General features: G+C 40.1%; 1 protein-coding gene across 5 annotated transcripts in view; it reads right to left on the bottom strand.

The window, feature by feature from the left end:
• Positions 1-5581: 5581 nt before the first annotated feature.
• AGAP1 (ArfGAP with GTPase domain, ankyrin repeat and PH domain 1) overlaps positions 5582-21969 on the bottom strand; it is a 641433-nt gene continuing 625045 nt past the window's right edge. For all 5 annotated transcript variants that reach the window (XM_034785592.1, XM_034785589.1, XM_034785590.1 and 2 more), the window contains 2 exons: positions 7519-7774; positions 5582-6953 (listed from right to left, as the gene is read on the bottom strand). In XM_034785592.1, the coding sequence (XP_034641483.1) occupies positions 6750-6953; positions 7519-7774 (460 nt within the window). In that variant the 3' untranslated portion in view covers positions 5582-6749. The remainder of the gene's footprint in view (positions 6954-7518; positions 7775-21969) is intronic.

Here is a 21969-nt window from a genome sequence, read left to right on the forward strand (position 1 = left end):
CAACTCTACTGGGTCTCATTCTAAGATTCCAAAACACTGAGCTGCTCGCCAAACCACCACCATTACATTTGTATACCCTGGCCCCCCCCATAATGAACCTGCCACACATTTCCTGCCACACATTTCCCCCCACCCTAACTGTGGAATTAGTTTTGAGAATTACACTGGCCTTATCTACAGGCTGGGCAATATTAAGTCCTCCACCAGTGGCAGGTTTAAGGTCCCATATCTTGTGGTCCATCAGGACTAGGAAAAGATTAAATACTACTGGAGAGGAGCAAGGACAGACCCAATTTTCTAATCAGATAGAGTATCTGTTTATAGCTGTGACAAGACACAAGATTTCAGACTAAAGCGACAATATTATGACTTATAAAAAGTTTTAGATAATTTTTAAGAGGTTTCTAAAACGTATTCATTTTTCCCATCCTCCACCTTAACTTAGATAACTTGGCTTTAAAGGTGGAAGGATACAAGAAAAATTGTACCATTGGTATTCGCAGAAACCGGAAATCATTGATCAGTTTTTCTGTAAAATATGCGGCACACAATGTACCTGATGGTGTAATCACTGCTGGTCAATGATACAGTCATTCCAAACTCATGCCAATAAAAGCTTTATAACACCCGACACCCCTTTCTCCCTCACATTTTAATCTAACATACACACTATATTGAAAATGACTACCTCTGGAGCACTGACAAAACCTCAGCTGTTAGAACTATGAGCAGGAGGTGTTCAATACAAACACCCACAGGTTGGTGGCCAAGAGAGGAGAGAGACGACTAAAGTTTTGAGAGTCAGTGAATCTCACCTTTGTCGTGTGGATGTGCCAGAAATGTTAGATGTAAATAAGAAAGCTAAACATGTTCAATATAAACATCTTTAAATGTTTTATCGGCCCATTAAACAAGTCTCTAAAATGCTCAGAGGACAAGTATAGGGAACAAATTCACCCATATATTGCTGTCACCTGAAATAAAACAACAAAAGCCATGATTTCCAAAAAAGCAACTAGTGATTTTGGGGGGCCAGTCTTAGGGCCTTATTTTCAGTAAGTGTTGAGCACCCAGCCCTCTGAAATTCTCAATTTAGGCAACCCAAATTACTAATTGCTGATGAAAACCTTTATCTCCTCTGCTTAAAATATGTGACTTGGACTCAGTCAAATAAAGATTAGTTTCCATCAGATGGGAGCACCAAAGATTTAAAAAAACCCTGGTTCATGATAACCAAACAGAACATGGTCATATAACAAATCTACATGCCTATGGCTTTTTATAATTTGCCCTGTAATCTATATCTTTTCCAGCTAGGAGATTCCTTCAAACTCAAACTACTTAACCATTCTTCTTCTTGTAGTTCAATATGCAAGAGGTAAAACCCTGATCTGAAAAACACAACTTCAAACTGGAGATTTATTTTATTCTTTCATCAAAAAGAATTGCGACCAGGAGTGCTTTTACAGTGGAGCAAACAGATAAAATGCCAAAGATTGCCTTTCTAAATGACAAATCTACAAAAATGGAATAAGAGACGTTAAAATAAATCAGGGGTCCGAGACTAATGAAGTAAAGGTCAGAGATCCCACACACTAATGACGATAATAGCCCACTGTGGGAAAATAAAGGTGCTTTAATATAAAACATGAAGGGAATTATCAGCGTTTTCCCAAGCAAGGGCTAAACTGCTTAAAATTTGGTCCCCTACATTTGCATTCTCAAAGTAGAGTAGTGATAGCTTGAATGAACACATGTTCCCTCTTGGGGTGCAAACACGGCTCCCCAAGACAGTAGTGAAGGAATCCACTTATTTAGAAATCTTTTGTGAAATCTGTGCTTGTCTTAGCTACAGCTACTTTATTAGACCCACATATTATTTCATCTTTCCTGATCACTGTACAAATATAAAAGATGAAAATAGCAACAAATTGGACCCTCAGTGCCAGCCCCATGAGTAATGGTACATTGTAGTGCTAGATACAATTTTCAGGGGAGTGTATTTAACATTATATATTCACAATCTTTCTCTGACTTCTTTCCTATTTTACCCAACTGCCCCTTCCTATGAGCAAATCTCATATCAAGTGAAGGGGAAGCTCTTTGCTCCCTACAAAGTATAATTGAAGGAGGTGGGGGAAAGAGACAGCAAAATAAACAGTATTAATCTTTACACACCAGTTACACACTGTACCTAGGTAGCAATGCCTAAAAATCTTCTCCCTTTTCCAACGAATAGTTAAACAGCTTTCTAAATGGCACGTGAACCCGAATGCACCAACACTTTCAAGATACATTTATTCTTCTACCCCCATTTAGTAATAAAATTGAAATCGATTAAACAGAGAGGAGCCCTGACCAAACCCCCGATCTGGAAAATCCTAAACTTTCCTGAAGTTTGGATCTGGCCCCTCTGTCTACAAGATGAAATGCAGCCTTCCAAACTCTGGGAACATCAAGACCCAGGTGTTGCATATCAGGCTCATCTCTATGGTTCAACAGCAATTGGATTAAAATAAATAGAATGGAAATGCCAATGCTAATAGCAAAGATGGCTTTGATTTTAGTGTCTTATTACTTGTGGATAAACTGCAGAGGAGATAGGAAAGAAGATAATGGGAGCAGGAAAAGGGTTGAATGGGTGACATTATGGATCTCCGTTATTTGAGAAAACAGAAATAGATTTAGCTCCCCAGCATGTTTCTATTGGGATTTCTTATTGCCTGGCCTTCAATTGGTTTTTAAGTTGCTCCTAACACGTTCAAAGGACATAAACATTCTGGTACGTGGGTTCCAGAATCGCAAGAAGAGGGGCTAAAAGCAAAAGTGAGGAACTGAAGTGGACGGATTAAAAGAGACGAATCAGCATAAAAAAATTACTGTGACGTCTAGAAGTCTTACTGTATTCCTTTGTGTTTCAATGGCTTGGCGGGGTCAGGATCACCCTCTGCAAAATGCTACCACATCACCTATAAGCGCTTAGTGTCAAAAATGTCAGCTTCTAATGCCGATCAAAGTCAGACTAGCTCTGCTGGATATCTGGGAGATATTTGTTAAGCATCAACTCTGGGCACCTTGTACCCTAGTGTGTGAAGGAGATAAAATGGGGTCTATCTTATAAACGAAAACATGAGACTTTTCTTAGTTTTAAACTTAGGAGACAGACTGGAACACCAAGCGAGAAGATTTTTGTTGTTTCTTTAAGTACAGTGCATATTATACTATACAAGACAGAGCACTAGCGACAAGCAGGGGATGTTATTCACACTGGCCTGATCTTGTCACATTGCCTCTCACGGTGTGAGTCCTAAAGACCAAAGGCCCAAGCAGTGCCTTACCCCTTTCCAGCCATTTCTGACCAAGCTTCCTTGAATAAGTACCTGAGGACTCAAACTTCCTGGGAGACGAGTGTACCTGAATCTGCTCATATAAGTAACTTGTGCCTCATTAACCCCTTTGCTACTCCTCCCATCTCAATGGGAGGTGAGGGGGGAATTGGTTACAGGCATGAATATTAGATAGCACAAAAACGTAGGTTTGTCAGGGCCTAAGCCACATCTATCAAAACAATGACAAGCCTTCCACATCTAGTGCGCGTTACATTGTCTCCAGGGACAATGTCTGGGTGGCATTTTCTTTGAAAGACTGGGAAGGCCACCAAGTGGATGGGCTGTATATTTTCCCTGCAGACATCCCTTGACTTTTGGGATATGCCACTACAAAGAGGTAAGCTATCTCATATTCTACAAAAGCACTGGTCTACACTGCTATGATCATCCCTTACTAATATGTCTAAGAAAATGATGTGCTAATTTAAACACAACTGTGTTACTGCTTTATCTAAAGTAGTGTGTTAATATTCTGTTTGTCTGGATAAACCATCCTTCCTATGATACAGTAGAGTTTTCTTTTCTAAAGATTCCTTTGCTACAATTTCTGAATGTCTTCCTTTACCGCAGAAGGATATGATGGACCTCTACAGTGTTAGACACTTGTTACAATTTAGCCTGGTTCCCCTTATTTCTCAGTGCCCTGGTATGTTTCATGCTAGGAAGACTGGTTTAAAGAGATCATTGAAAGGTGAATGGAAAAGCATTTTAAACTTGGAAGAATACCAGCTTTGAAAAAGCATGTGTTATAGGCTTAAAAATGGCAACTTGTTTTAAAACGAAGTATTTTAAACAGCGGGGGGCTGGTTTGCACTTCTGGAAATCAGACTCTCAATTCCTACTTCACCGGCCTGCCAAGAGACTGGAGATCAGGTTACTGTGTCCCCTGCTACCGATGGTAAGATCACCAACACCCAGCAGCAGAATGCTGAGTGTGCAGTTTCATGTTCAGTTGTAGATGTCAGTGAAGTCATCCAAGGTTGGAGGAAGATACCTGTCAATATCTAAGTCCAGATGGCAGTGTGTGAGTAAAGATGGCGCCGTTATGCAAACTACTTAAAAAAAAAAACAAAACAGCCAAAAATAGCTTTATCATTTTGAATGCACATGTGCACGCATGATGCTGCTGGCTTAGGCTGGTAAAACGAACATTAAAAGCTTTTTCCATTCCCCTTTAAATGCCCCTATTGCAACAAAGCATAAAAACAGAATTCTAAAGGACCAGAAAAGCACATCGATGTCCACCTGCTTGAGCTCTTGGGGCTTCTCTCACCTGATCATTGGGGGACTCTGGCTTTCGGGCCAAACCTGCCTCTTTTGGACACCCACGGGATATTACATTTCTCCCCCCAATTTTGCCCACATAAATTTTATTATTTTCTCTTCCCATTCTGACCTGAACAGACATACAGAGCCCCAAGAAGTACAGAAACTCGTGAAATACATGAAGATCAGGTAGATTAGCAAATCAGTGTGCTGTGGTGCACCTGACCAACTTCATACACTTGTTCCTCTGCCACATGATTCAGATCAGATTTCAACTTCCCCTGAAATACACTCTTCTCCCACCTTCATATTACCATATGCCACTTAAAAATCACTTCTCTTTTTGCCAGAAACCTTGCCATCTACTTCTCTGTGCCACAATTTCAGTTTTTAGAAGACTTCAGAAACCAGCATCAGTCTAGTGCTACCAAAATATTGAATCAAGTATTAAAACCGGTAGATGGATGAACTGTCCAAACTCCTTCCACATTATCATTGTTGCTCCACAAAGCAGCCAAGTTCAGAGTCAAAGAAGCCAGGCCAAGCCCACCTCAGAGAACGACATTAAGTTTAGCTATTAGACAAATCTGATCTCCCCTCCCGCCCCAAGGCTGTGTGTCTGTGAAAGCATCATAGCTTCTAATGTAAAATATGTTTACTCTACTGAGAGACATCCTCCTTTTCTTCCTAACAGATACTGTACACCTTTTTTTTTTGTAAGCCAAATATGCCATCATCTCATTCTGATATGTTCTTCAAAGGTTTGCATCAAACAAATGGAAATACAGTTCACTGCTGGGAATATTTTCAATGTGCAATTATTTGTAAACCTCAGATCCTAACTACTTGCACATTATTTAGTTCACATCCATTATAGTTTATAAATTAACAGAGGTGTCATTTGTCTGTACAAAAATCAATGCATATTTATGAACTTGTTTATTCAAATAGATTTACATACATATAATCTAAAGACACAATACAAAATCTGTATAATTTAGGCAATGCATCACAAGAGTGACCAAAAAACTCAACACACTTACTTGGCAAAATGACATAACGTATTTCTTGTGACCGAAAAAAAATAGTAGCCTTTAATGCATTTATTTATTTTACTAAATGTACTTGAAATGTTTTTCCTTAGCAGTATTCATTATTTCTTTTTGTGTTTCATAGTTATCCTTATTTATTTTTTCCATTTTGTTTTTACACCAAGGAGACTGCAGTCAAATAACACTCAGCAACCGATTTCCTCTCTTTGGACTGAAAAATTAAACAGATACTAAATTATGACAGTGAATTTAGAAAGGAGGGCTCCAAGGGCTTGAAAGAACATGTCTGAGATAATATGATGCTTCTAAGAATATTGCAATCACATCCAAGCAATCACCGAAGCGTGCCATGTAACTACCTCCTCAGCTAATATGCTTTTTTCTCCGTGATGACTAATCATGTTCTATTAAACAGCAGTAATGCTGGAAGAACTCAACTATACAAGTGTAATGAAGCCAGTATTCTCCCTGGACAGATTAGCTACAACTGATTTGACACATACCATCATAGGAGCTTCAAACCTGACAAACTCTGTGCTTGCTTCTGATTTATGCCGTCAAGCTCTTCGGAGAAGAGAATGAAATCCAAGTGTTCCGTTTGGTAGAGGTGAAATGTACTGATGTGCTTAACTGTCAGTTAAGGAAAGTTACCATTTCTTCTTTCATCTCCTCTTCCTCCTCCTTTCTTCTCCCTCCACCCCTTCTTTCAACACTTGTAGAGCCTCTGCCTGAAGACAACTAGTAAAATGGTCCCATGTCATGTGCTATAATTAGAGACCTCACTACCACTCTCTCTCACAAACCCTCCCTTTTTCAGTTTTCCTTATTCGAGACCTTTTATTAAAATAAAGGGTTTCTGCAGCCCCCTTTTCTCCTCTGGTCCCTTCACACTGTCCAGATGTGATTTTTCTGGAGAGGACAGAGATTGAGGGGAAAAGGGAGATGGGGAGGTATAAGACTCACAGGTCAGAGCTGGGAAGAAAATGGAGCAATATGAGGCCTGTGGATGTTACTCAGGTCAGTGAAGAAATGAATAAGTTCCTCAGATGATGGTGGGCATTCTTCCACTGCTGTTGTTCCTGTTATTGTTCTTCCTGGACAAATTGGGAGTAGCCATCAGGACAAAGCGCTCATCAGGGCAGCCATACTGCAGGAGAACATCAATGCATTCCTGGCCTGTGGCTTGCCTGGCATAGGCTAACGCTGTGTTCCCATGGGCATCACGGGCCATAACATCCACGCCATACTGTGAAAAAAACAGACGCCATTTGAGACCCTGCTTCTAACAAAGCGTTAAAATGGAGTGAAAGAAAACAGCACAGCTAGACCTGAGTTTAAGGGGAGGGATGCGACGGACAGAGAGAAATACTCAAGATAGACACTCCTTATTTTAAGGGGTTGTAAATCTGAACATGACAAACACGCTTCACGCACCTACAGCTTTCTACTGGAAGGTCCTCACCTGCTGCCGGTCCCGCAAATAATCTCTCACCATTGCATGTTATGCGGATTTTCCACAGTGTGTGCACCTATCCCTCTCCCCATGTCTCACTCCAGTTTTTACCACATGTAAACAGATGTGGTGAAAGACACATTTTGCAAGTGATCTCCAAGAAGGTTTAAGTGCCATCATTTGAATGGAATAGGAACATTTAGACTAAGGAAAAGAGGGAGATACCTTGAGCACCCCACTGGAATATGCTCATAGCAATATTCTGAAAGGCCATATTGAAATAATGTTTGCTAGACAATAGGGACCAGTGAAAGGTAACTCAGCACTGCATACCCAACACCACAAGGCAGGTACTCACCCAAATTAAGAGCTGAACTAACACTACATTTCCTTTCCTACATGCCAAGTGAAGGGCTGTGCGCCCATCCCCATCTCCGCAGGTCTCATTCACTTCTTCCCGGGTTCCATGGGCCAGGAGCAGGATGACAGTCCTCAAGTCCTCATCAGCTGTAGCTTGTAGCAGATGCTGGCCTAAAGAAAGTTCCAGGCACTGCAGCGGAGCAAGGAAGAGCTTCTGTTCATATTTAGCACGTATCCAGCGCTCTTTTTCTTCCCTAGAGAAGCAAAAAGAAACATGCCATTCAAAAACTGGTTCCATTGCCTTTGTGTGATATATAGTCACCTTTGGAGACCAACAATCCAAAACCACACTGCCATACAGAGAGGCTAATTAGCAAGAAAACATTTTCTTCTTGTAAATGTCAGCAAAAAAGCTTCTCTCAGAAACGTTTCTTTTATGCCGGATACGTGCGACAAAGTTTATGACATCTACACATTTCTCCCCTGGCTGTACCTGGCCAGAGAGCTACACTACCTATTGAGTTCATGTACCAGCCTTTCACCTCCAGAAACAGAGGCTCAAGCATGCCTTGGGTCACAAGTGGAACAAGTTTGGTGCCATGCAGTTTGGCATAGGGCAGCAAAACCGGCTATCTCTACTCAAGAGAGACCCAAGACTGGAGCAGCCAAGCGGAGCTCCTGGTCAGGACTGAGATGTGCTGGCAAAGCTACACAGGGGAAGTGTGCACAGAATTTGCCTGCATTGGGCCTAGACGTAGCCATTGGCAGCACTAAATTCCCCAAAGTTCACTTCCATGAAAAAACGGACTCCTGCTTGCATCTAAAGAAAGAAAAGGGAAATGACTGAAAGATACTGACTTGCTTTTTCAGGCTGTCAGATTCGGCCACTGAACAATAACATCCCAATTTGTTTCAGAACGGGACAGAGGTTCAGGAGGTTTTTGTTTTTTAAGGAAAATCTCAGGACTTCGAAGCATCATTTCCTCTCACTGTACCAAGTAAGCACCAAAAGCTTCCTAGATACAGTTGAATTGTAGGATAATGCCACATTTTACAAGTAACTCCAATTTCTATTAAAATCTTTTCAACACACACTGATGTGCTTTGGGGGAATCTGGTCACAGGCAAATTCCCATTTATAGGGGCCCTTTGCCTAATACTTCAGGTATCTGTATGGTAATCAGTCTGTCCTGTGAAAACCACATACAGCACATAGCCGGAAAGCTACTTACTGGTGACATTTTTTCCCTCTCAAGTACAGAAAGAAAAGCTCTGTTTACACCTTTCAGCAGTGTTTACACTACTCCCAGTAATCTAGTGTCAGGTTAGCCCTAATCTGTTTTTAAATACTTATGTAAACAGATAGTTCCAACAGCAAATCTGGATTAGTTTTGCATCACTTCCTGGTACATGTGGAGTGACCTTACATTGACCCCTCTGGATGCTTTCATGCAAAGCTTTCCAAAGCATGCACTTTTCTACACAAATGACAATTCAACCTATAACTATGCAATATATAGTCATTTTTCCCCATAAAGAAAAAGTTTTTCAATTTATTCCAAAAATTATGGCTTGGACAATCCTTCAAATGGCCACCACACTCTGAATAATATTGAAACCATCTTGTGTGCTGAAAAATATCCTGTGATGCTGCTGCTTAAAAGTACATTCTATTTTAAAATATTCAATATGAGAAAAAAAAAACTTTTGAATAATGTTAAAATTGTGACACAAACATACATTGACAGGGAAGGTTAATACTCCACTTATCTAGGGCTGTTGTGTACAAATAAAATCAAACCCAACAAGTACCAGTGCTGTGAGAAGGATGGAATAGCATAGCTCCAACTGCCTAAAATGTTATGCATATTGTGGAGTTGTGTCATTTTGGTATTCTATGCACTCTTAAAAAACTAACCACAGTTGGTTGTAAAACTATTATTTATCCAGGTCTTGTACATCTCCAAGTCAATGGAGTAAACAGGTACAGTACTTGGAAAGCCTCATTTAAAATGTTTTAATATTTGTTAAAAATAAAAGTATGTATAATATACCAAGTATTTTATAAATATATAATTCATTCTTACAAAATGGGCAGGACTCCCAGATTAAGTGCATTTCACAGCATTATTTTGGGACCACTGCCTAGGTCAGGGCACAGTCAATTTATCTCTCTTAAAATCATACATCCAATCTTTTTCAAAAGCTGCTTTTACCCAACTGCTCCACAACAAAACATTTAAATCTTAAATTTAAGGACTGAAAGGGCACTGGGGACTGACAGCAACAGCAACCAGTAGTTGTTTCTGCAACAGGTTTTCCCAGTTCCAATCCCAGCTGTGGCATCAGTTGTGGGAATCATGACTTGAACAGAAATTGCTCTCTGTTCAGAGAAAGAAGCTGTTTTGAACAAACCTTCTATTCTACTCACAATCCAACAATGAGAAAAAGGATTTTTGTTTTGTTTTTATTAAAGATGAGCGTAACTTCAGTACGAGCCACGAGAGCTGATACCTCAGTGTGCACAGACGTAGCAACTAAACGTGCCAGGATCAGCTGGAAGTTTTCAGCGCCTTAGGTTGCCAAAGTTTTACAAAATTCATGAGAATGGATGTTATGTTTACACTATTTTTTAACAGTTTGTCTATTTTTCCTCCACAGCATTTACATACGCTCCAAAAGCAGTTTTTACAGAGGAACATTAACTCTTCTAAAAATGTGTATCTTATGCAAAGGGGAAAAAAAGCTGCTTGAGAGTGATGCAAAGGCTTATCAGACAAAGAGAAGCTGTCATTTTTGGATGGCCTGGGGGAATCAGGAATCAGCCATTAAGCTCCAAACTGGGACCACATTATCACCCTGTTTCAAAAAGAGTAAGGACGACGGACCACAAACTTGTTAGGTTATTATGGGTAATCCATTAATAGGGTCTGTCTATGGGGATGGGAACAGGCCACCCACCCTTGCTGTCCTGTTGGCTTGGGGGGGGAAGGCAAAGTGCAGGACACAACCGGTCCCCCTCAAAGATTTCTACTGCTACATAACCTAGTGAAACAAGCCACTGTCTCGCTCTCTGACTCTTACTGTGTGCTGCGAGCAGAGTTCTGTACAACCATAGTAAATCTGTTGCAGGGCTGGGCAAAGGCTAGAGTTACTGGTAATCCAAGATATTCAGGAAATGGGAGAGTCTACTTGCAAGAGCAGGGTTCTGCATTCTATATTAGACTCTGCCACTGTGTCATCTCATTGGCTTGCTCTGTGACCTTGAGCAGGTTACTTAATTTTACTTTACTTCAATCTCTTCAATGTGTAACATGGGCATAATACTCACCTACCTCCTATGGGTACTGAGTCTCAATTAATTAGGGCCAGATTCTGCCACCCTTGCTCACATTGAATAAAGCCCTGATCTATAAGTAGTCCCACTGAAATTAGTGGGACTATTTGTGAAGTAAGATACAATTCAGGGTGGGTAAGTGTGGCAGAATCTTTTCCTTACAGTCTGTAAAACACCTTGAGATCCTCAAATGGAAGATACTTCAATGTCAATAATTGTTTCTAGTTTGCAAGACTATTTAAAAACAATTCTAGACACAGTAGTTATTGGGGAATATACTGGATAGCAAGTGTCAGTCTGTTATATATCTAGACAGACAATAGCCATTTAAGTACATTCCTGATGAATAACACAGAAACTTTCATGTGAATACCACATGACCTGCCTGGCTAAAGATTCCCAAAATTCCACTTGAGGGTTCTAGCGGAAAGCCATGGGAAGAGCAATCAGCGCAAACACAAATAAAAAGGCTTTAAATGTTTAGCACACCCTGGGACAGCTCATTTCTGACCTCTGATGGCACGTGAGGTTCCAAACACAACCAATGTGCAAAATGAGGCACAAGTGAGACATTCCATTTGGGTATTCCTATAGCAAATCCTATAGCCTACCTTTGATTGGCTGACCATAGTCTGGAGCTGGCAGTGTGTTCCCCAAACTCCCCTGGGTCGGTATGTTAAAACTTCAGAATTACACCTCTACTCCGATATAACACGAATTCTGATATAACGCGGTAAAGCAGCGCTCCGGGGGTGGGGGGGCGGGCGGGGCTGCGCACTTCAGCGGATCAAAGCACGTTCAATATAACGCCGTTTCACCTATAACGCAATAAGATTTTTTGGCTCCTGAGGACAGCGTTATATCGGGGTAGAGGTGTATTACTCTTTTGAGTGAAAATCCAGAAAGGCTCTCAGACATCCTCTCCTGCTGTATTTCCCCTAATACAGGCTAGCTCTCCTTTGGTGTGAGTGATTTAATTGAAAATGGAAAGTTCTCACGATTTTCCTGGAAGACTGTTTTGGCTCCACTGTACCTGCTCACCCTAGGAATTATGACACTAAGACATAAATACTGTAACTGTTTCTCTGATGTCACAATTTCATTTCTGGGATCCACAGCTTGTCCTGGTTGAGCTTTCATTTTCCCAAAGGAAGGCCAGTCCAAGAGCAGAGTTGTCAGCAGTAGATCACTTAACCTCATTCCAATCCCCTGGAGGACCACTGTTCACATCCCCCGTTAGCTAATGAGCTAAAAAATGAATGATTGGAACGGTCAGCAATAAGCAGAAAGAGGAAGCATAGTACTTCATTTCAGCCTGTGCTGACATACCTTTAAATAAATCAACTGCATAAGAGTGAGAGGAAATGAGAGAAAGAGCAACTAATCAGGAGAAAGACACTGAACCAATCCCTAAAAATAAACGTGCAACTAAACATCTGCTAGTAAATATTTTTCTTCTTTTCACGTGTAACCCTGTTAACCCCTTTTCTGGGTAACCTCGCCTGTGCTAGAGACCCCAGATGTAGCCCTAGCATGCCAAATCCTAATCTTAAACAAAATTAGCTTGCTTGTTTACTGTGACTTCCAAAATTCATTAACATACTTTTCTCTGGATCAGAGAGCAGGCCAAGGCCAGCTCCTCAGAGATGTTACAACATGATGTGTCTGGATCTTCTCTAGTTTGCCTGATCCAGGAGAATGCATGTGCTGCCTCTCCCAGTATGCAGAAGGACACAGCTGTTCTTCAATGACCTTCAAAATATAGCCTACTTGCACTGTACTTTAAAAAAAAACACACATGTGCACAGGGTGGATTAATAACACCGGTCTACAATTTTTGAGACGTCGTCTGCTTCAGAGATAAAATGTACTATTTATTATGTATTTTGATGTGCTGAATTCAAATATGACAATTAAAACAACTGATTGGCTACTGTTTCTAAGATATTTAAGTTTTTACATTTTATGTCTATGTATATTGTGTAGATAGTAGAGTTTTAATCATAAATTGTAAACCTAGGTCTCTTCATGTGTTTATGGTTGCTTTACATGAGAATATTTCACCTGTCCTGTTTATGTAACACTTTAAAAATCAGCAAAAGGGTTATATAAATAAAATTTATTATGATTATAATCATCTACAAACTAATTGATAAACAAATAACACTAACAACAAGCAGAAGTACAGTAAATTAGATAAGGTGGTGCTTGCACCTTTTACCTTTATTCAAGTGAATACCAATCCATTTGAACCTTGTTTATTGATATAAACTCAAAGCCTTGTTGTCTATATAAAGGTCTGATACAACTGAATAATCATTATCATGTTGTTCCTCTGTGTCAAGGAAGTGATGATCCACTAAGTCTTGACCAAAAAGCACCATCAATTTCCTAACTTTAGTATGTCTCCATCATCACAGAACTCTAATCCACTTTAGTGTGAATAATGAAAACTGGGCCATGTTTCTGATACTGTATATGAGCCAAAGTTTATGAGAAATGGAACAAAACTCAACCCTCAGTTTATTCTGATCTAATTAGGTGCTTGCTTCTCAAGATAATGTCCAATTATATAAATTACTCTGCTAGCCACATCAGATCACTATTATGGAAACATAAATACCGGGGATTGTAAAGGAGGGGGACAGAGTAGGTAGGATGAGAGGGCAGAAACAGCAAAATTGTTTAAGACACAATTATTTTGCTTCATGAACTTGATTGTGTTGTGTGCTTGCATGCTGGAGCATACAATACTCATTTAAGAGTCCAGACTCACTTCTACTGCATCATTTGGCTCTCTTTTTTCTATCAGGAATGCAAGTTTATATACCTGACACAGATCCAGGTAAAAGCTTAATATTGCTGGCACCATTCCTACTCGCCCTCCATACATTCACTTCTATGTCCAACCTCCTTTCCCCTCCTCAAATGCCCTAAGTAGAGAAACCAGAAAGCAAGATAAGGAAATAACATGCACTTTGGAAGCAGAAATAGTGTTAGTATGGGAATTTACAATTCATTGTTTAGTCAATACAATATATGAGAGATAAGCCTGGAGAACTTGCCCTGAGAATTCACCAGCCCAGGCATAAAATCTACGAGCTCCATCTTATTAAACTGATAAGAAAAAAAAAAAATATTCTAGTCACCCATTATCTAAAATTATTCACCCCAAGTAAGTAGGTGAATGGAATGTTGCAAGGTTGTATTAGAAATGCTACAAAAAGTGGGAGGTGGTTTATTGCATCAGGAAATCACTATCATGCCTATTTCATGTACCAGCCAAAATACAGCGTTTTAAAATGTATTTTTATCCCTCAACCGATATAAAAAATGTATTTTTATCTCCCAACCGATATCCCCCAACTTTACAAAAATACGTAAACAATACACCTCCACTGTCATAGATAATGTTTTATCTGAAACAGTCTCAGCTCTCACTATATTTTATATATTTGATAACTCAAAGCTTAGCACACTGTGTCTGTCACATTTATTTTGCCATTTATGGCTGCATATTTAAGGCAACAAATTTACTAATGTTTAACAACTTGTAACCTGGCTATCTCAGCATGAGTTGTTCAGCCTTGCCAGCCTGTGAGAGGGATAATGCGTTGGTTCCAAGAAAGTGAGGTAAACCCCCAACCCTTCAACACCTCCTAAAACTGGCTTTACATGCATCTCCCGTAGTATCCCAGGATGTGTCATTAACTTAGTGATTCAGTATGTAGGGAACATGTCTCATACAAGCAAAGCTGCAACCTCATCATAAACTATGCTGCAGATTTTCTTTAAAGAAAGCTATTCAAGACAATATGTTTCAGTATTCGATAAATTATCACCTGGTTTTATTGGAATTTGCAATGCAGTGTTTTGGTAGGGAAAAGCAATGGAACAAAGACATTTGGTTGGAAGGGTGAGGAAGGAGGCATTTACAATTTTTAAAAACTGTGGACTGGAAAGGAGGGGGGGGAAGAGAGGGTAAGAAGAATGGGCTAGCAGCAAGGAATTTCCAAAGTGTCTTCCTGCCTCTAGCAAAGCAGGAACTGGGAGGAGAGGCATGGAAGAGGAGCTCGGAACAAAATGCTGAGAAAACAGAGGGGGCTTCCTCTCTCTGCAGGAGAAGACCCCACTCTATTGCAAAGTAAGTGCTTAGCAGTTGACTGCTTCCTCACATGCATGCCTTCTCTCCTAGGCTGCGTTGCTAAGGGGGAAGGAGCACAGGCCTGCTAGGGATGTAGGCCCCTGGCCAACAAGGGGGCCGCAGACAGCAAACAAAGACCGATGGATATTTATTCCTTAATTACCAAAAGCCTTTAAGAAACTGGCCACTGTAAATCCCACATGCCGAGAAAGGGAAGCAAAGGACAAGGATTTATGTGCACTAGGCCACAGAGGAAATAAATATTCCTGTGGCTCTTGATCAATATTATGAGTGTTTTGCCAAGCCGCAGGGTGTTTTATGAACTTTAAGGACAGAGAAGGATAATTAAATAAATAAAATCAACCTATTAAGCTTATTACTTCTTACAAGTTACAGTTAGATACATCAGGCAGATGAAATAGGGCCATGCAGAAAAGCTGTGGAGAGGACAACATCCAAATGTATTGCGGCAATAAGCAGACAAGCAGGGCCTACAATACTTGGCCAGTGAGTTCAGGGCCAGTCAATGCAGGGAATCTTGTTGAGAAATGCTTAGTTTCTGTGCCCACAACAGAGAATAAATCTGGATGAGGATGGTGTTCAATCTATTTCCAGTTTACTAGAAAGGAGAGGTGTAAAATTCATAATGCACTGTTACAGAACTACTCCACATTCAAGTTTATTCTCATTTCATAATGAATATGAATACAGGCCCAATTTCCCATTAATAACAGGCCTATTTTGCACATGGAAATGCTCCCTCCTCCTTCCCACAACTTATTTTATTTTATTTTAAACAAAGGGGGTTTCACACCAAAAGGATGCAAAAGACGCATTTTCTGATGTTTTGGAAGTTTCACCTGATAGTTAACAAAACAAAAAATCATTCATGAGAGATTCAGTAGCCCACAAATCAAAAAGTTTTTCTATCAGTAACTCCACAACTGTACTTAGTACTTCAGTCATACCATTACAAACTGATGTTACAAATTTCAGGAGCTCCTAATAGCAGCGATTTCTTATACAAGCATTCTGACTTGAATCATTCTATCAGTTTAATCACTTATTGAAAGCTAATCATCCTTTTGATTTTCTGAAGACACCAGCCCTGCATATCTACTTCGTTTCTGACACTCCACCACCAAATAGCTGCATTTCATGTGTTTTCAAGCTCTGTTTTTCAGTGCTGCCATGAAATAACCTGAGCTTCCCTCAGGTGCTAGACAACTGCTGGAGTTACTACTGTATAACATTAATAACCAGCCTGGCCAGGACATCAAGGCTTACTGACATGAAGTGAACTGGATAAATATACTGTAATTGTGGACTCTGCTACACTATATAAATCAGCAGTAAATTTAGTGTTTTCATTGCAGTACACACCACTAAACCTAATAATTTGTAAGGCACATTTGATAAAATATATCACAGCTGAGGATTACTCTGAATGTGATTAAATAAAAGTCACACAACATAGTATAGGGAACACTGCAGATACTAAGGAAACCTTTCTTAAGTTATCAAAGACATGACAAGGTTGTAAGTGTGACAACTCTAAACCCTATAAATATGTTATTAAGTCTTTTCCTGTTTCAAATCTAACCATATTTTCTGTCAGACATGCACTTCATAAACCATGATGCCTTCCAGAGCTTGTATCTTCTCATCGAAGCCAAAACAATTAGTAATTTTTAGACAGTACCTGTACTACCAACAGCTGTAAAGAAAGGAAAAATGATATAGCGAATCGTAACACTTTTCAATGCACAGCTTGGAAAAATCTGTAATAAAATTAAATTAAACACTAGTGGGGGGGGGGGAAGAGAAGGGTGGCTTGTGGGCCATGGAATCATTCAAATCCAGACCACAACAGAAGTGAACAAAAGTTATCTTCCAATAGCTGTTTGAAGGTGCACAGAAATTGAAAAGAGTTGGTGCCATCAGAACAGTTTCTAGCAGACAGATGTCCCCACCCACAACACATTCCTGAGCGCCCCCTCCCTTCCATATTTGTTTTTCTTGCAGGCAGTGTCATCACTAGGAGGCGATGGACGTATTCAAGGGACACAGAGTACATTATTTCGTCTCTCACAGAGATGACCCCCCGCTAAGAAGAGGGCTGAGGCACGCTGTCAGAGCAGCATGGGGAAATTCACATTGAAACTATGTATCAGCCCCTATTAGATAGAGCCTGGCCAATCTGGCAACTTTTAAGCATACTAAAAATTAATTAAGAAGAAGAAAGTCACCAAAGTTATTTTACAGCGGATACACAAACAAATTATAAACCCTGGAGTACATTCTTGGTGATTCCTTAGACCTTAGTCCATCCCGTGCTTTGCTGCACATTGGGCTACCCACATTTGCCACCCTTGCCTGTTAACTGCCCTTCTCTCCACATCTTCCCATTTCATGTTGAGGTTCTTGATGTTGTTCAGAACGGTTCGTTTCCATGTTATTCACAGTCTTCCCCTCTTTCTTCTTGTGTTTTCTGGCTTCCTTTCAAGGATGGTATTTGGTAAGCGTTCTTTTTCCATTCTCAACACATATTCCAGCCCCTGATTTTTTAGATTATTTGAGAGTAATTTTTCTGACTTCTTCATTCATCTTCCTATCTCTATATGTTATTCCCAATATTCTTCTCAGACATTTGTGATGAAATGCATCCAGCTTTTGTGTATCTTTCGTGTTAAGTTGCCATCAGGGCCATCCTTAGGCATACGCTGAGTGCGGGGAAAGGATCGCCCCCTGCACTCACCGGTGGCAGGAAGTGGAGCCACACGGCCCCAACCCGCTCCGCTTCCCTTGCTCCGGCCCCAGCTATGTCACTCGGGTTCGGGAAAGGACCATCCCGGCTCTCACCGGCGGTGGGAAGCAGAGCACCGTGGCTGGGAGCTGGCGGAGTAGAGCGGGCGGGGAAGTGGAGCAGGGCCACTCTGGGCCTATGGGGCCCCCAAAAGTGGCCCCCCACAGCTCCTGCCTCCCAGACCCTGGGGGGCTGCGTAGGGCATCGAAATGGCTAGGGACGGCCCTGGTTGCCATGTCTCACTACATGTTGTGATGGCGATAACAATTGCTTTGTACACATTCAGTTTTGTCTTGAAGGAGATTTTTTGAGTTGCCAGATGTTTCTGAGTCTTCCAAATGCAGCGTTTGTCTTCCTGATTCTTCTTCTTCTTTCCTTGGAACTAGTACCATCTTGGCCGATGATACTTCTAAGGTTCGTAAAATTGTCCACCTTCTCCAGTTTCTCCTCTTCAGTTTTGATTTCTGTCCCTGTAGTCCCCATTAACATGACTTTACATTTCTTTGCATCATTACTTCTTTTACTTGGTTTGTGCATTTTTGTAGTCGGTTGGCATCTTCACTGATAACAGCGATGTTGTCAGCAAATTCTAGATCAATTATCCTTGAATTGTTCCATTTTAGGCCATATGTTATCACTGTTGCATTGTTTTTAATCCATAGTCAATGACTAGCATAAACAAAATGGAGACAGGATGTACCCCTGCCTTACACCTGTCTTGATGCTGAATGGCTTACTCAATCCATTTTTATGCAGCATTTTGAGTTGGCATAGAATGCCTTCATAATGTTGATTGTTTTGTTGGAATTCCATATTGTTCCACTATTTTCCACATTGTTTCTCTGTTTACACTATAGAATGCCTTTTAAAAGACCACAAAATTGATGGCAAGACTGCCTTGGAATTCAGTAATATGCAAATAAAGAGACTATTAATTGCAATGGTATGCCCATTGCATTTCCTCATACATGTGTAATCTGATTTATCTAGATATCTATTAAGTATGTAAATGATAAATTTCCATTGTGTGATTTCTTAAATGCAGACTGATTGGAAATTTCAGTTTACAATTTAATATATAACACTAAGTGTTGGAGCATTGCATTAATTTGCCGGTTGCTACCGGTATCTATCTCCCATATGGAGACCACATTTCCGAAAAGTGGAAGCATTTTTTAAAGTTCCATTCAAGGGGTTGAAAAAAAATGCTCTCTCTTTTTTAAAAAAACAGCATACCAATTTCTATGTTTATGCTAATTAGTCACACTAAAGGTAAACCAAAAACTGGAGACTTGCTTTGAATGGACATTTCAATTCAAAATGAACATGACAACATTTTGTGCAAATGAAGGCAGTTTTTCATCATATTATTTATGAAAAAGTGACTATTTTAATATAAATTATACCAAAATCCATCAGGCTTCTGCTTTCACGTTCATATAATTGTAGAGTTTTTTGTACAATATTTAAGCAGTAGAAAAAGGTGACACAAATATTTCAATGCATAAATTTCAATAAATCTGTGCCAGGTGAGAAGCAGACCGAGGTAGTCAAGTGAGGTTCTCAGAGACCCAGTGTAATGTGGCATATAACAGGGATGTACATCAGCAATGTACTTTACAGCCGTTCTTTCTGTGATGCGACTATCACACTGCATTAGGGATACCATAACAGTCGCTGATGTGATCTGCTTTGGAACAGATCGCATCATAAACAGATGAAAGAAGAGAAATGAGCTTTTCTTCTGCTCATAATATTATAAAGTGGGTAAGTATCATAGCTAGGAGTGCACCAATGCTTTACAAATAACGAAAGGGAAAAATCCAGGCTCCACCCAAGAGCTAATACACGTTTGTGATTTACACATTAAAAAAAAATGTCTCAAACAGGGACTTGTCTATAACCAAAACAGATTGCACAGGAGTAGTTGAGTTGCGTGGGAATGGAAAGGCCTGGGAAGACCTGAGATACAGAATCTGTATACAATTTTTCTTTGAAGACTAGAAAACAGAGGAGGATGTTCATATTGTGTATATGTGGGCGCTTACATAGAAAGTTTAAAATCACTAGACAATCCAAAACTTTTGCTAATGTTAATGTCTAAAACAACCTACATTTGGGCTACAAAAGAAGAAAATTACCCTGTTAACTATTAGAGAGGCAGGGGGTGAGGTAATATCTTTTATTGGACCAACTTCTGTTGCTGAGAGACAAGTTTTCAAGCCACACAGAGCTCTTCTTCAGGTCTGGGAAAGGTACTCTGAGCCTCATGGCAAAATGCAAGGTGGAACAGATTAATATAAGTAGTTAGCACATATTGTAAGGGACCATTCAAGGTAGAGTGGTCTGTTAACACCTCTGCAGTCATAGGACAAAAAGAAGGGGTTAGTGGGTTACAGATTGTTGTAATAAGCCATTAATCCAGTGTCTTTGTTCAGACTGTGATTTTTAGCGTCTAGCAGAGTAATGAGTTTAAGCTCCCAGGCTCGTCCTTTGAAGATGCTGTGCAGGTTTCCTTTGAGGACGAGGACTGTTAGGTCAGATATGGAGTGATCGCTTTGGGAAAAGTGTTCACCCACAGGTGAGAGTGTGTTTTTGTCTTTTATCATTTTCCTGTGTGAGTTCCTTCAAGAGAGCAGTGATTGTCTGGTTTCACCCACATAGTTGTTATCAGGGCATTTAGTGCACTGGATAAGGTATACCACACGTTGCATAACAGGCCACTGTATCTTGAATAGTCCCCTACAATATGTGCTAACTACTTATGCTAAGTATCCAGGGTAGCCTTGTTAGTCTGTAGCCACAAAAACAAGGAGCCCAGTGGCACCTGACTCCTGGTACATACGATAAGCAATCTGTTCCACCTTGCCTTTTGCTGTGATTCTTGGAGCAGGTTTCCCAGACCTGAAGAAGAGCTCTGTGTGGCTCGAAAGCATGTCTCTTTCAGCAACAGAGGTTGGTCCAATAAAAGGTATTACCTCACCAACCTCGTCTCTCTAATATCCTGGGTCTGACACAGTTACAACTACATTGCATACTGTTCACCATGTTAGAACATTACCATTTAAAAACAAATATTTTACCAGTGAAACCATCACGGCAGATACATTTGTTATGCCTCCATAGAAAACAAAAACACTCTTTGGGAGGAAGAAAAAAAAAGATTATACTGGCTCATACATATGAAATTATAGCTAAACAAAAATCTTCAGTACTAAAACTCAGTACTTGAGCACAGATTATGAAAAAAACTTGCATTCAGAGCAACAAGCAAATGAGAAAATGTTTTGATATTGTCAATGTCAGAAGCAGAGAACAGGCACAATTTCAGCTGAAGTTTTAGTGCATGAAAACCAAAGAATACATCACAAAAATATCCAAATTATAAATGGTAATCGAAGTTTTAATGCAGAAAGTTCTCCTTGCTTTGCTGCAACTGACCTCTATAGTCTTTACCTCCCTTTCCAGTGACTCCATTTGAGACCCTTCAATCATCACTGCTTCCCTTTCCAATCCTTTACCACTATGAGCTTCTCTTGTCTCCTCTGTCAGACACTGTAATCTCTTCTCTCTCCCCCCCAAATCTCTCTTTGTCCTGCTTACCATGACACCTTTCATCTCTACTTCTTCAGCCACTCTGGGACTCTCTTATTTCCATCATAATTTAATCCAAGGTTCTGGAGCCAAAACTGATAGAAGTAGTCTGGTGGTGTATTAACAATGTTTAAAATGTCACATCACTGACTGTCACATTTTGTGATAAAGCTCTATCTATTGGCGTGGTAGGTCAACTGAAGGAGTGCCTTCTTTTCATCAATACATTATATTCCCCCTATAATTTAAGAGCTAAATTAGAAGCTAATGGAGTACAGGTGCTCAGCACCTTTGAAAAATCAGGCCAGAAGTAACATTTAAAATTGGCGTTGGGAAAGTGCATCGTCCAACATTTTCTGAAAGTGTACAGCATCTCAAGTACTTCCTCTAGAAACAAAAATCAAACTAACTCTTACCAACAAAGTAACCATTAATGAGTTGTTTAATTGCAATGAGGAAAACAGAAGGCCTTGTGTAAAATGCCTGTCTAGTTCTGGCTGCCCAATTCTCCTATCTCATGCACTGTTTCGAAAAAGTGCCATGAAAATGGAATTCAGCTGAGTTCCAG

Source organism: Trachemys scripta, chromosome 11 (genome assembly GCF_013100865.1).
Source record: "Trachemys scripta elegans isolate TJP31775 chromosome 11, CAS_Tse_1.0, whole genome shotgun sequence".
NCBI classification, from domain to species: domain Eukaryota; kingdom Metazoa; phylum Chordata; order Testudines; family Emydidae; genus Trachemys; species Trachemys scripta.